This window comes from Camelina sativa, chromosome 6, assembly GCF_000633955.1.
Source record: "Camelina sativa cultivar DH55 chromosome 6, Cs, whole genome shotgun sequence".
NCBI classification, from domain to species: Eukaryota; Viridiplantae; Streptophyta; class Magnoliopsida; order Brassicales; family Brassicaceae; genus Camelina; species Camelina sativa.
The window spans coordinates 11,789,216-11,802,985 of NC_025690.1; the positions used below are offsets into that span (position 1 = coordinate 11,789,216).

The 13,770-nt window shown below is 41.3% G+C and overlaps 3 protein-coding genes and 1 pseudogene across 3 annotated transcripts; 1 reads left to right on the forward strand and 3 right to left on the reverse strand.

The window, feature by feature from the left end:
• On the forward strand, positions 7-3,351 carry LOC104790961 (probable LRR receptor-like serine/threonine-protein kinase At3g47570). Its single transcript, XM_010516758.1, has 2 exons — positions 7-2,702; positions 2,794-3,351. Exon 1 carries the CDS (start codon positions 685-687, stop codon positions 2,572-2,574), a length of 1,890 nt encoding a protein of 629 aa, XP_010515060.1. The 5' UTR covers positions 7-684; the 3' UTR covers positions 2,575-2,702; positions 2,794-3,351.
• LOC104698941 lies at positions 6,703-7,830 on the reverse strand. The gene has a single exon (XM_010414313.1). It carries the CDS (start codon positions 7,828-7,830, stop codon positions 6,703-6,705), a length of 1,128 nt encoding a protein of 375 aa, XP_010412615.1.
• Positions 8,422-9,739, reverse strand: LOC104698942 (annotated as a pseudogene).
• LOC104698943 lies at positions 11,424-13,113 on the reverse strand. The gene is made up of 3 exons (XM_010414314.1): positions 12,219-13,113; positions 11,976-12,128; positions 11,424-11,920 (listed from the first exon to the last, which is right to left on the reverse strand). The coding sequence occupies exons 1-3, from the start codon at positions 13,111-13,113 to the stop codon at positions 11,424-11,426; spliced, it is 1,545 nt and encodes a 514-aa protein (XP_010412616.1).

A 13,770-nucleotide genomic window follows, 5' to 3' on the forward strand; every position in this document is an offset into this window, starting at 1 on the left:
AAAAAAAAAAAAAAAAAAAAAAATGAGAAACATGGGACTGTTTGTTTTACTTGCTTTCATTGCTCTCATGCTACTTGAAACACATGGTTTTACCGACAAAACTGATAGGCAAGCGTTGTTGGACTTCAAGTCTCAAGTTTCTGAAGACAAAAGAGTTGTCTTGTCCTCATGGAATCACTCATTCCCTCTCTGCAATTGGACTGGGGTTAGATGTGGCCGCAAACACAAGAGAGTAACACATTTGCACTTAGGAGGATTGCAATTGGGGGGAGTGATATCACCATCAATTGGTAATCTTTCATTTCTCATATCACTTAATATCTCTGATAACTCTTTTGGTGGAACTATCCCTCAAGAGATGGCAAACTTGTTTCGACTTGAACACTTGGGTATGAGCTTTAATTTTCTCAGAGGAGGGATTCCAACCAGTTTGTCTAACTGCTCTAGATTGTTGGAGCTTGTGTTTTCTTCAAATCCTCTGGAGGAGGTGTTCCTTCAGAACTAGGGTTATTGACAAAGCTTGTTACTTTATACCTTGATAGAACCAAACTGAAAGGAAAGCTCCCTCCATCTCTAGGAAACTTAACATCCCTTAGAGAACTTGGCTTAGACAAAAACAATTTAAAAGGAGAAATTCCTGAAGATATAGCTAGGTTGACTCAATTGGTCTATCTTGAATTTACAATGAACAATTTCTCTGGTGTTTTTCCTCCTGCTATCTACAACTTGTCCTCACTTGAGTATTTATCCATGTATGGTAATGGTTTTTGGGGTAATCTAAGGCCTGATATTGGTTATTTGTTACCAAATCTTCAAGATTTAACTGTGGGACATAATTATTTAACTGGAGCCATTCCAACAACACTTACCAATATCTCTAGTCTCCAAAATCTGGTAATAGAATACAACAATCTGAAAGGAAGTATTCCTTCTAGCTTTGGAAAGGTAAGGAATTTGCAACTCTTGACATTTCTTGATAATTCTCTGGGCAGTCACTCTGTTGGAGATCTTGAATTTCTTGATTCATTGACTAATTGCACCCAACTACATGAGTTAGATGTTGGTTATAATAGGCTTGGCGGTTTCTTGCCTGCTTCAATTGCCAATATGTCCACCAACCTTATCTATTTAAACCTTGAAGAAAATCTCATCTCAGGAAACATTCCTCATGACATTGGGAATCTCATAAACCTACAAATACTTGGGCTGGGCAGTAATATGTTAACAGGACCACTCCCAACATCTCTTGGAAAGCTTTCAAGATTTGGGGTATTAGATGTCGCTTTAAATAGAATGTCAGGGGAGATACCATCGTCATTAGGCAACATCACTTTATTAGAAAAACTCAATTTGTTACACAATAGTTTTCATGGAACCGTTCCTCCGAGTTTTGGAAAATGTAGTCACCTACTACATTTGTATATTGGGTCTAATAAGTTAAATGGGACTATACCTCAGGAAATTATGGAAATCCAATCCCTTCTCTTTCTAAACATGTCAAATAATTCTTTGACGGGCTCTCTACCAAAAGATGTTGGGAGACTTCAAAATCTAGTTGGGTTAGATGTTTCTCATAACAGATTATCAGGGCACCTACCACATAGTTTAGGAAAGTGTCTTTCTATGAAACAACTTTATCTCAAAGGAAATTTTTTTGATGGAGCCATTCCAGATATAAGTGGGTTAGTCGGTGTTACGAAGGTTGATTTCTCAAACAATAATCTCTCTGGAAGTATACATGAATATCTTGCAAACTTCACCTCGTTGCAATATCTCAATCTATCGTTTAACAACTTCGAAGGAAGGGTGCCTACAAAAGGAATATTTCAGAACTCTTCTATCATTTTGGTATTTGGAAACAAAAATCTTTGTGGAGGCATCAAGGAACTGAAGCTAAAGCCATGCCTCGCGCAAGAACCACTAATGGAGAAACACAATTCTTCTCATTTAAAGAAAGTTGTTGTTGGAGTAAGCGTAGGCATGACTTTTCTTTTGCTGTTGTTCATAGCTTCGGTTTCTTTGATTTGGTTCAAAAAAAGAAAGAAGAACAAGCAGACCAATGACCCAACTCCTTCTAGTTTGGAAGTCTTCCATGATAAAATAAGTTATGGAGATCTTCGTAATGCAAAAAATGGCTTCTCTTCAAGTAATATGATCGGGTCAGGCAGTTTTGGTACTGTGTTTAAGGCGTTGCTCCCAAAGGAGAGAACGATGGTTGCAGTGAAAGTTCTGAACCTGCAGAGACGTGGAGCTATGAAGAGCTTTATGGCAGAATGTGAATCTTTGAAGGACATTAGGCATCGTAATCTTGTGAAACTATTGACAGCTTGTGCTAGTATTGATTTCCAAGGAAACGAATTCAGAGCTCTCGTATATGAGTTCATGTCGAATGGAAGCTTGGATAAGTGGCTGCATCGAGAGAAAGTAGAAGAGATCCGTAGGCCCTCAAGACCCTTGACACTTCTTGAAAGGCTTAACATTGCCATAGACGTGGCTACTGCTTTAGTTTATCTTCATGTTCATTGTCATGAGCCTATAGACATTGCGATCTTAAGCCAAGCAACATACTTTTAGACGATGATCTAACTGCCCATGTTAGTGACTTTGGTCGGCTCATCTTCTCCTCAAATTTGACCAGGGGTCCTTTTTCAACCAACTAAGCTCAGCTGGCGTTAGAGGAACCATCGGCTATGTCGCACCAGGTATATTACCATACATTTGTAGCATCTTATGAATAATATTAGTATATCATTTTAGTATGTTAATGTTGTTTCTGTGAATTTTCTGGTGCAGAATATGGAATGGGAGGAGAACCATCAATAAATGGTGATGTGTATAGCTTTGGGGTTCTCCTTTTGGAAATGTTCACTGGAAAAAGACCAACCAATGAGTTGTTTGGGGGAAACTTTACCTTACACAGCTACACCAAGTCGGCGTTGCTGGAAAGAGTATTAGACATTGCAGACGAATCGATTCTTCACATTGGTCTCAGAGTTGGTTTCCCTATTGCTGAGTGCTTGACACTTGTTTTGGAGATGGGGCTTAGGTGTTGTGAGGAATCTCCCACGAACCGTTTGGCAACGAGTGAAGCTGCAAAGGAGTTGATCTCAATCAGAGAGAGGTTCTTTAAAACAAGAACAACAACCAGACGTTGAAGAGTATATGCTTTTCTCTACAAACTTCGTAACTTTACACATTTCAAAGTTTAAACTGAGGCATGTACTACGACATCATTTTGTTTTATCATAAGCTGTGGTTTTGTTTTATACTCTGTTCACTCTATACAAGATTGAATACTTGTGTTACCAGGCAGCAGGCTAATAATAAAAATGACATTGTAGTTGTGGTTTATCCATTGCTGTTAAGCACAAATTATAGAGAATGTATGAATTGATAATTGTATTAGATGAGAGTACAGAGGTTTATATACAGAGCCTAGTACCTATACAAGGAAACATAATATGTGCACAGTAAAGAGATTGATATGAGAAGTAAATGACAAGTAATCGTATCACGTATTCCCTTATTCATATGATCTTAATACACCCCCTCAAGATGGAAGGACTAAGGTGACTCCAATTTTGTCACGCATATACTGAAACGTTGAACGTGGGAGAGGCTTTGTAAGCGCATCAGCAAGCTGATCCTTTGTGGAGACATGAGCAACGCAGAGCTTCCCAGTGGTGATGAGTTCACGGATGAAGTGATAGTCAATGGCAATGTGTTTCATGCGGGAGTGGAAAACCGGATTAGCACAGAGGTAGGTAGCGTCAATATTGTCACAGTAGATGGTAGGTGAGATAGTGCGAGACAGACCAAGTTCAGAGAGCAGAGAACATATCCAAATGAGTTCGGAAGTGGCATTGGCGACAGCTCTATACTCTGCTTCGGTGGATGATCGAACAACACCCTTCTGCTTTTTAGCGGACCAAGAGATAGGCTGACCACCAAGATAAATAATATAGGCATTAGTAGAAACACAATCTGATACATCACCTGCCCAATAAGCATCGGAGAAGCAATGGAGGGTGAGAGGATTGCCCTTTCTGAAGTAGAGACCATAAGAACTGGTGCTGGCAAGGTAACGTAGAACACGTTTTGCAACTTGCCAATGATCCAATGTGGGAGAGTGCATGAACTGTGAGAGGCGATTAACGGCGTACGCAATGTCAGGTCTAGTAAATGAAAGGTATTGAAGACTTCCAACCTGGGTGCGATACTCCGTGGGATTGGAATATGGTGACCCGCCAGCGTGAGTCTCGGAGTTGTGACCATTGGTGTGGCAACTGGTTTTGCATCCTGCATTTTCATTTTAACCAACAAGTCTAGCACATATTTGCGTTGATTGAGATGTAAACCATACTTTGTTCATATTGCTTCAATGCCCAAAAAATAGGAGACATCACCAATGTCCTTGATGGAGAATCGAGAGCCAAGATTGTCGAGAATCTGTTCAACCATTGTCGCATTGTTGCCAGTGACTATAATGTCGTCCACATAGACCAAGACATAGAGCAAGAGCTTATCACGACGAAGAACAAATAAAGATGTGTCAGAGAGAGAGTTGTGAAAACCAGCACTCACAAGGTATTGTTTGAGTTCAAGGTACCACGCACGTGGTGCTTGTTTGAGCCCATAAAATGCCTTGTTCAACTTACAAACATAGGTTGGACGATCAGGGTCTACAAACCCTTCTGGTTGAGAGGCATATACATCTTCAGTGAGCGTTCCTTGCAAAGATGCATTGTTGACATCAATTTGTCGAATTGGCCAGGACTGAGAGACAGCAACATCGAGAACAGTTCGAATAGTTGTCGCCTTTATAACTGGACTGAAATTCTCTTGATAATCAATCCCTTGTTGTTGATTATAGCCCTTAGCAACCAGGCGAGACTTGAATTTATCCACGCTGCCATCGGGTAAGAACTTTGTTCGAAAAATCCACTTGGTGTCGATAACATTATACGAGGGATCAGGAGGAATGAGATTCCAAGTACGATAGCGAAGTTGTGAGTTGAATTCATCGGACATGGAGTTACACCAACGAGGATCACGAAGAGCTTGAGCAACAGTCCTGGGTTCAATAGTGGAAGCAACAGTGATGATGGACGAGAGACCAAACTTCCGATTGGATTTCACAATGTTATTTTTGGATCGAGTTTGCATTGAATGCTGATTGGGAGGAGGATTTGCAGGTGGCTGTGGAGGATGAACAGTAGGTGGTTGTTGTGCCGGTGCCGGAGAGGCTTGGCGTGAGATTGGTTGCGAGTCCGAAGATGTGTCATTATGGGCCGCAGATGAAGATGTTGATGGGCCTGCAGAATGGGCCGAGTGCACTGGTGATGGAGTTTGTTGGGCCGAGGATGAAAGAGATGGTGATGTCGGGTTTGACCGATGCGAAGGCGAGGTAGATGTGGGGTCTCCGGTATTAGAAGGCGAAGCAGAGCGTGAGCTAGATTCCTGCGACAATTGCGGAGGTGGTGATATGACCGGAGCCGACGATTCCGGAGGACTTGACGATGGTGAAGAGGCAGAGCTCGTGGGAACACCGCTGGATTCCAAGGACCGCGACGGAGCTGCTATGAGTGGTGAAGCATTGAAGGGAACGATGGTGAGAGGAGGAAGCCATGTAGAGGAAGGTGGAGAAGCTTCGGTAGAAGCTGGAGATGAGGAAGAGAGAATTTTGTAGGGAAATTGTGTTTCATCAAAGACAACATGGCGAGAGACATATAAGCGGTTGGATTTTGGTTCAAGGCAAAGATAGGCACTTTGTGTGAGGGAGTAGCCTAGGAAGATACAAGGGGAAGATTCGGGTTGAAGCTTATGAGTATTGTAGGGTTTTAGCCAGGGATAGCAGAGTGAGCCGAAAATTTTGAGCTTGGTATAGTTTGGTGTTTGGCCGAATAGTTTGTGATAGGGAGATTGAAAAGAAAGTATTGGAGTAGGCATTCAATTAATGAGAAAGACAACTGTGGAGAAAGCATATGACCAGTAGGTTGTTGGAATATCAGAATGAGTGAGTAGAGCAATGCCTGTCTCAACTATATGACGATGACATCTTTCAGCAAGACCATTGTGTTCAGGTGTGTGAGGAGGAGTGGTAAGGTGACTGATGCCATGTGTGGAGAGAAAAGAGCGTTGAGCAATGAATTCTCCACCATTATCAGAGAAGAGAGTGACAATTTTAGTAGAAAAACAATTTTCAACAAGAGAGGTGAATTTGATGAATGTTTCTTTGACTTGAGATTTTTGTGAGAGGGGATAAAGCCAAGTATATCTAGTAAAGTGATCCATTATAACTAGATAATATTTGAATTTATCGTAAGAGAGAAGAGGGGAAGTCCACACATCGGTGAACAAATACTCAAAGAGGACGAGAGGAGTGTATAGAGGACTCAGAAAAAGATAACTTGTGACTCTTATTGATGGAACAATCACTACAAACGAGTGATTTTATTGGATAATTGGAAACAGGTAAATTAAAACTAGAAAGCATTTTTTGTAAAATAGAGAGAGATGGATGGCCAAGATGAGAGTGCCATGTAGAAGCATCAGATTTGAGATTGGTGATGGTGGTGGAGTTGACGGAGGGATGGGAAAATGAAGAGGGCCACTCATAGAGCTCATTGTGGACACGGCCTTGGAGTAACAGGATCCCCATGCTCAACGCCTTCCCCTGAAAAGCCGCCGGAAAAATTCAACTTAAACACGGTTAGCGTTGCACATGCGATAGACAGAAATGAGATTCTTTTTAATGTCTGGCACATAAAGAACATTGGTGAGTGATAGAGGTTTAGTTTGAGATGTGAGATAAGCTGAACCAGTGTGAGTGATGGGAAGACCCTGGCCATCACCAACTACCACTTGTTCGCCACCGGTATAGGGTTGATGAAGACTGAGATTGGCAAGATCGGAGGATATGTGATGGGTCGCAGCAGAGTTGAGCAGCCAAGGAGTAGCAGTGATGAAGTTAGCTCGTGGTTGTTGTTGCTGGAACAGGGCAAGTTGAGTTCCACAAATCTGACAACGACCAAGATACGGACGAGGTGCACGGAAGTCATTAGGTTGACGAGACGAGGAGTTCCAGTTGGTGTTGTTGCGTTGGTGAAACCGGTTCTGAGTGCGAGGGTTGGTGTTGTTACGCTGGGGCAGAGCAACATTGGCAGTGATTGGTGTAGACAGAAGAGGTTGTGTTGTCAGCAACTTCGACTCATGGTTAATGAGTTTCTCATAGAGTTCGGTGATAGTCGGTGGTGTATCACGACCTTCGACTTGATCAACGATGGTCTTGTACTCCTCCGGAAGACCTTCAAGGATAATCTCCACTTGATCTTCATGATCAAGAGATTTTCCCAAAAGTGCGAGTTCATCAAAACGGGTGGTAAGGCCTTGAAGATACGCATCGATCGTTTTGGTATCTTCCTTCCAGTTCTTGAGTTGGAGCTTGATTTGACGGATATGACCACGACTTGTTTTTGCATAGGTGGAGGCAAGTGTGGTCCAGATCTCAGCAGTGGTGTGAGCACGAGAGAGGATCGGCTGGATGGAGACGGAGATTGCACCGAGGAGGGCACTGTAGAGTAGTTTTTCTTGACAGACACAGTTGACGTACGCAGGATTGGGAGAGCTGGTGCCATCAACCGTGACTGTGTCAGCAGGGAACACCTTAAATCCATCAAGGTACGAAGCAAGACCATACCCATCAATAAGAGCATGGACTTGACGACTCCACATGATGTAGTTGGTAGGAGTAAGCCGTGCAACATTTGTCATGTTGACATTGAGAAGAGCTTCAGAGTTTGGGGTCACGGTTTCAGAGGCTGCATTCATGGTGGTGTTGACAGGAGAGTTGTGAGGTTGAGACATGATGAGCAGAACGAAGAGAACCAGAAAAGCGGCGGAAGAGAAGAAAGAAAAAAAAAGAGAAAAATTTAGGTCTAGGTATAGGAAGGCTCTGATACCATATAGAGAATGTATGAATTGATAATTGTATTAGATGAGAGTACAGAGGTTTATATACAGAGCCTAGTAGCTATACAAGGAAACAGAATATGTGCACAGTAAAGAGATTGATATGAGAAGTAAATGACAAGTAATCATATCATGTATTCCCTTATTCATATGATCTGAATACAGATCACCGTTTTTGTTAACAGTCAACTCCTCAACACAAGCTTTGTTGTGTATCCGGATTCCATAATTTGTCTGCATTGGCAAAACAGCTGTGAAAAGAAAAAGAAGCATCGTACATCAGTTCTTTATAATCAAACTTTGGCTGATAGTGTCGCATAAAATTTGTTGTATAAAGTAGTAGTCTGTATTTTGGCTAATATTATTTAAAATTTGCAGTTAAGCATGTACATAATGGAGTTAAGTATCTAACATATGAGAAAAATAGGAACAATAATAAATCAGCTTTAATTAGACCTCCAGACTCATCATCTCGCCTATCTTTGTCAAGTTACCTTCATCGTCCACTGCTCCCAGGTCAAACAAATCCGTCAAGGCCTGAATAAGGCTCTTCTGGGAAGGAGGATCCATAAAATTCAAGGATAACAAGTCCTTCACACTCAGCCTTTTCAAGGCCAGAAATGTGTTTACGAGGTTTGCTCTATGCATCTCAGGAACCTCCTGCACTATTAAGCCAGTACTGTAAATTTCCTGTGTGTATAGCCTGAAACATTTACCAGGCCCTGTTGTACCTGCACGACGTGCTCTCTGGTCAGCACTTGCCATGGATGTTGGGGACACCACCAAGGAGTCTAGACGAGTTTGTGGGTTGTAGTATTTCCGCATGGAGAAACCAGGATCAACGACGTAAACAATCCCGTCTATGGATAGAGAAGTCTCTGCAATGTCGGTGGAGACGACAATCTTTCTCACTGGATTGATCGAAAACCCTCTGTTGCATGGCAGGCGGGAGGAAGGAATACAGTGGCACGACTTTGACTTGATCTCCGAGCTTATGTAAGATCCTGCTGCAAGCATCTTCAATCTCTTCTTCCCCCGTTAGGAAAACAAGAACATCACCAGGTGGCTCACACATGTGAATCTGGATAACTTTCCGTATAGCAGCCTCGAGATAGTCAGTCACAGGCTCTTGAGTATAAATGATCTCCACTGGATGGAGCCTACCTGGGACTTTGATGAGAGGCACATTATGACCGCTAAAATAGTGTTGGAGCCTTTGGGCGTAGTGTCGGGTTGAACTCATCACAACCAGCTTAAGAGCAGGCCGGCTAGTCAAGGCTTTTTCAAGAATACCAAAAAGCAAATCCGTGACTATACTTCTTTTGTGGGCCTCGTCCAGAATGATCGCTTTGTATTTTGATAAGAGCGGATCCACCAGTGCTTCTCTCAAAAGCATTCCATCGGTAAGGTACTTGAGCACGGTTCTGGAGCTGCTACAATCGTCGAAACGGACTATGTAACCGACTTCTTCACCGATCACTGCATTCATCTCTTCAGCAACTCGGCGGGCTGCAGACATCGCTCCAACTCTACGAGGCTGCGTGCACCCAACAACCAACCTCCCAGTCCCACCAGGATTAGGGTTTTCATAGACCACAGCTTCTAAAACGAACTGTGGGATTTGCGTTGTCTTACCACTGCCCGTATCACCCACCAATATCACCTTCTGATTTTCTTTCAAAGCTTGGAGAAACTCGTCTTTGTGTACCCATACTGCTAGGTTCCTACGTTCCTCTTGTATTTCGATATACCTCGCAGAATTCACCATATCGATTCTCTTCAACAAAACATAAAAAAAAATAAAGATAACAAGTTAGTAAACCCAACAAAAAAAAAAAAAAAAACCTATTTTCCTTTTCCGAGAGTAGGAAATTTTACTTTTCTGCATAAGCTCAAAATTATGTTGAAGCTAGAATTCGGGAACGTACTTAGCGGCAAGGAAAGTAAATGAGTACAATAGCAAGACCATAACACATCATAACTTCAATACAGCTTCTGAAATATTGTCTAGGAGCTGATTTAATAGACATTTGTCAAATTGCCATATCAAAGGTAACAAATGTCTACGTGCATTAAAGAAGCAACAAAACCGATATGAATACAGAATTCCTATTAAATCATAAAAGGGGGCATCGCAAACATTAGAAAGCACGATAAAAACAGCATTATGTTTTCATGCAGGACATTTGAATCGAATGCCAGCCATCACAGATTATTATATCAGCAAATATATATACCAGAAGAACGACCAGACATTGAAGTGTTCAAGTTTAAAACTCTACAAACTTTTGCAACCCACTTAAAATTTTATATTGAGGTTTCTATAACATCATGCTGTCGTTTCATAATTTGTCGTTTGTCTTTTACTCTCTGTTTATGCTCTGTTTTGTTCCATACAAGATTGTATACTTGTGTTACCAGCTTTACATGTTTTTTGGGGATAATAATGAAAATGACGTTTTAGCTGTGTGGTTTATCCATTGCTGTTGAGCATCAAAGTTCAAAGAAAAAAGTATAATCAAAGTTCTAGCTAACACGAGCTTTGTTGTGTATCTGGATTCCTCAATTTTTCTGCATTCATAACAATTGTGAAAAGAAAAAGAAGCATACTGCATACGCAGTTCTGACCTGACTATCAAATTTTGGCTAATATTGTCGCATGAATTTTACTTTTTGGTTTCTAAAACTTTTGTTTATACTTCAAAATTGTTGTACATAAAGTAGTTTTTTTCGTTTTTATTTTTAATTTGTAGCGTTAATTTGTTCTGCTACAGAAAGAAAGTTATATCATCCTACATCCAAATACTTCAGAAACTTACGTTACAAAAAATATACAATAGTAAACGATGTGGTTTTGTGATGAGGTTTACGTGCGAAACCATACAACTTTAAAAACTTGATGAAACAAATACTTTCATGTAAAAAGTATTTTTTAAACTTTTTACCTATCAGACTTAGTAAAAACTGCATGGCTAAATTTCTTGTGCCTATAGTCGTTGAAGACTACGTACTTGCCATTTTGTTAACAATAAAACACCACACAACTCGTCACTACAAACTCAGCCCTCAACGTCTCTCATTCAGTTACGTTCTTCAAACCTTATTTACGTTTTTGCGAAAGATTCCTCGAAATTGTAGGAAACAAAACTGACAGAGAACAGATAAGATTAGTGCTGTCGTACGTCTCAGGAGAAATCAAACAGTGAGTAAACGTCAACGTTGACGAGAACTTTGATTATATCCATTTTTCTCTTTGAATTTTGTTACAAGTAACTATTCTTGCAATGATAACACACGAAACCTGTCGTCGATTAGTGGATCTCTTCATAAACCCATTGATACGTCGTAAAGACAACTAGTGAAATGTTTTTCAGCCCTTCCGTTTTGCTGAGGAGTACCGACACAAGAGGTCTCATGAAGAACCCCCTCTTGTTGAAAGTAATTCGTTAGAGTCATAAACTCGGTGCCGTTATCACTACGGAAGTGTTAAACGGTGGTGTTAAACTGGTTTTTAACCATGGCAAAGAATTTTTTCCAACTGAAATATTTTTAAGAGAACCAACAACTTGAGCAGAAGGATGTCCCAAGCGATGATGCCACAACTCATAGGATGTATCCTCACGAGTCCGAACCGCTGCAACAAGCTCTGTTCTGCGAAAGTAGAAGGTTCCGGAGTCCCGCTTACCCGCTCCAATCACCGTCCTCGAAACACGGTCCTGAATGACAAGAAAGTGATCGGCAAGTTGAATCACACAACGGTTCTCATCCATTAATTGTCCTACTGCAATCAGATCAGCGGTTAACGCTTCGACAAAATAGACTGATTTCAAAACCAGATTGGACCTTAAGACAACAGTGCCTTCCTTTGTAGAAACCCTTTCTCGACCATCAACCAAGATAACAAGAACCGGAGGCATATCGCAAACAGCCGTTAAAAGCTCAAAATTTCCTGTTAAGTGATGACGCACCATAGTCTAAAATCCAAGAGGAAGTACACGACTTACCGGATACTTTTTCAGTGCTTGTGATGGCTCCCCCATTCAAGAGATTCATCAACATACGCCACTGATCATCATTGAGACCACTTACACCATTGCGATCAGCATCCGTGATTGTGTAGTTCGCATGGTGAGAGTTTGGTGTGGGAGGGACATGAACTGCATTGGCATAATTAAGAGGACGCCCACGACTGGATGAAGCACCTCCTCGGCCACGACTAGTGAGAGTCCTGCTTCAAGGTCGGTCACCCCACCATTTAGGATAGCCAAGAACAGCAAAGCAATTGTCGGAAGAATGACCAGAGTGTTTGCAATGCTTACACACAACATTAGGATCAGAAACATCGGTACGAAAAGGAGTCGAGCGTGGTTTCACCTGCACCGCGTGAGCAGCAACTTCCGGCGTAGGTTCAGTTAGACGAGCATTAGTCTTTAGATCTTCTTCTTGGCGAACAACGTTGTACACCTCCTCCAAGGGATGAAGAGGCATACGAGAAACCAAAGTAGACCGCACGGTATGGTAGTTATCATCGAAACCAGAAAGAAATTCGTGAACCTTGTCACCCTCACGATCCTGTTCTTGAAGAGTCCCAAGGTCACACTCACACTTCCCACACTTGCAAACACGCAAGGGACGATAGTGTGCCATGTTGTCCCAAATCCTATTGAGTTTGCCGAAGTAAGCCTCAATAGCAAGACATCTTTGCTTGCAGCAGGCCAACTCCGCCTTCAGCTGTTGAATGCGAGGACCATTAGTGACTGAAAAACGTTTCTTCAAGGTGTCCCATAAATCCTTAGCAACATCGCGGTAGGAGATACTGGAACGAAGAGACGGATCGATGGAAATCTTGATCCAGGAAACAAGGAGTGCTTGAATGGTCCACCAATCATCGAGATCTGAGGAGCCTTCATTGGGTCTAGCGATAGAGCCATCGAGAAAACCAAACTTCTTGCGAGAAGAAAGAGCAGTTTTCATTCCACAAGCCCATTCATCATAGTTCGATCCCTTGAGTAAGGGATGAGAGATCACAGCACCAGAGTTGTCAGCCGCGGTAAGGTCGTAACGGGAGATCGTACGGCGTGTCTCCACCACATTCGGGTTTGTCGTAGTTTCGGGTGAGTTCGAGTTCGTCGGAGTTGCCATCGAGAAAACAGAAACAAAGAAGGAGAAAACAAAAACAAAAAATGTTCAGAGATCTGATACCATGAACAATTCGAGATAGAAGAAGTTTCTCATGTCTTATTCACAATGACGATTACAAAGATATATAGCTAGGAGCGTATATCTACTTTCCTAAAGAGTTACAAAGAATATCAATTATAGTTAATATACATGATATTGATTGGGGATTGATATCCCATTAGTTTTCATCACTTTACACAGTCGATATCTTGACTTGACTTAGACGGCAAATTATTATCCATATCATTTCTGGAGAAGTCAGACATTCTATGTAGTTTTGAGCCAATTTTAAGTTTGCGATTACTTTGTACATCCGATGATGTCTGTTTTTTAAATTAAAAAAAAAAAAAAAAAGTGATGAGGGAGAATGATCTCATGTCTGGGAGAAGAAATATCGAGACACTCACAGACCCTCAATTGCTTAGCTGTTACCATATGATTGATCAATTTAGAAACAAAAAATAATTAATTAAATTAAATAACAATATTATATTAAACTATTAATAAAATCTATATAGGATCTCAATTTTACAGGTTGACCGATGGGAATGGTCTTAGGACATGTCTATTGCACATTTTTGTAGAGGGTCTTTGATTAAAAAATAATAAAATAAGACA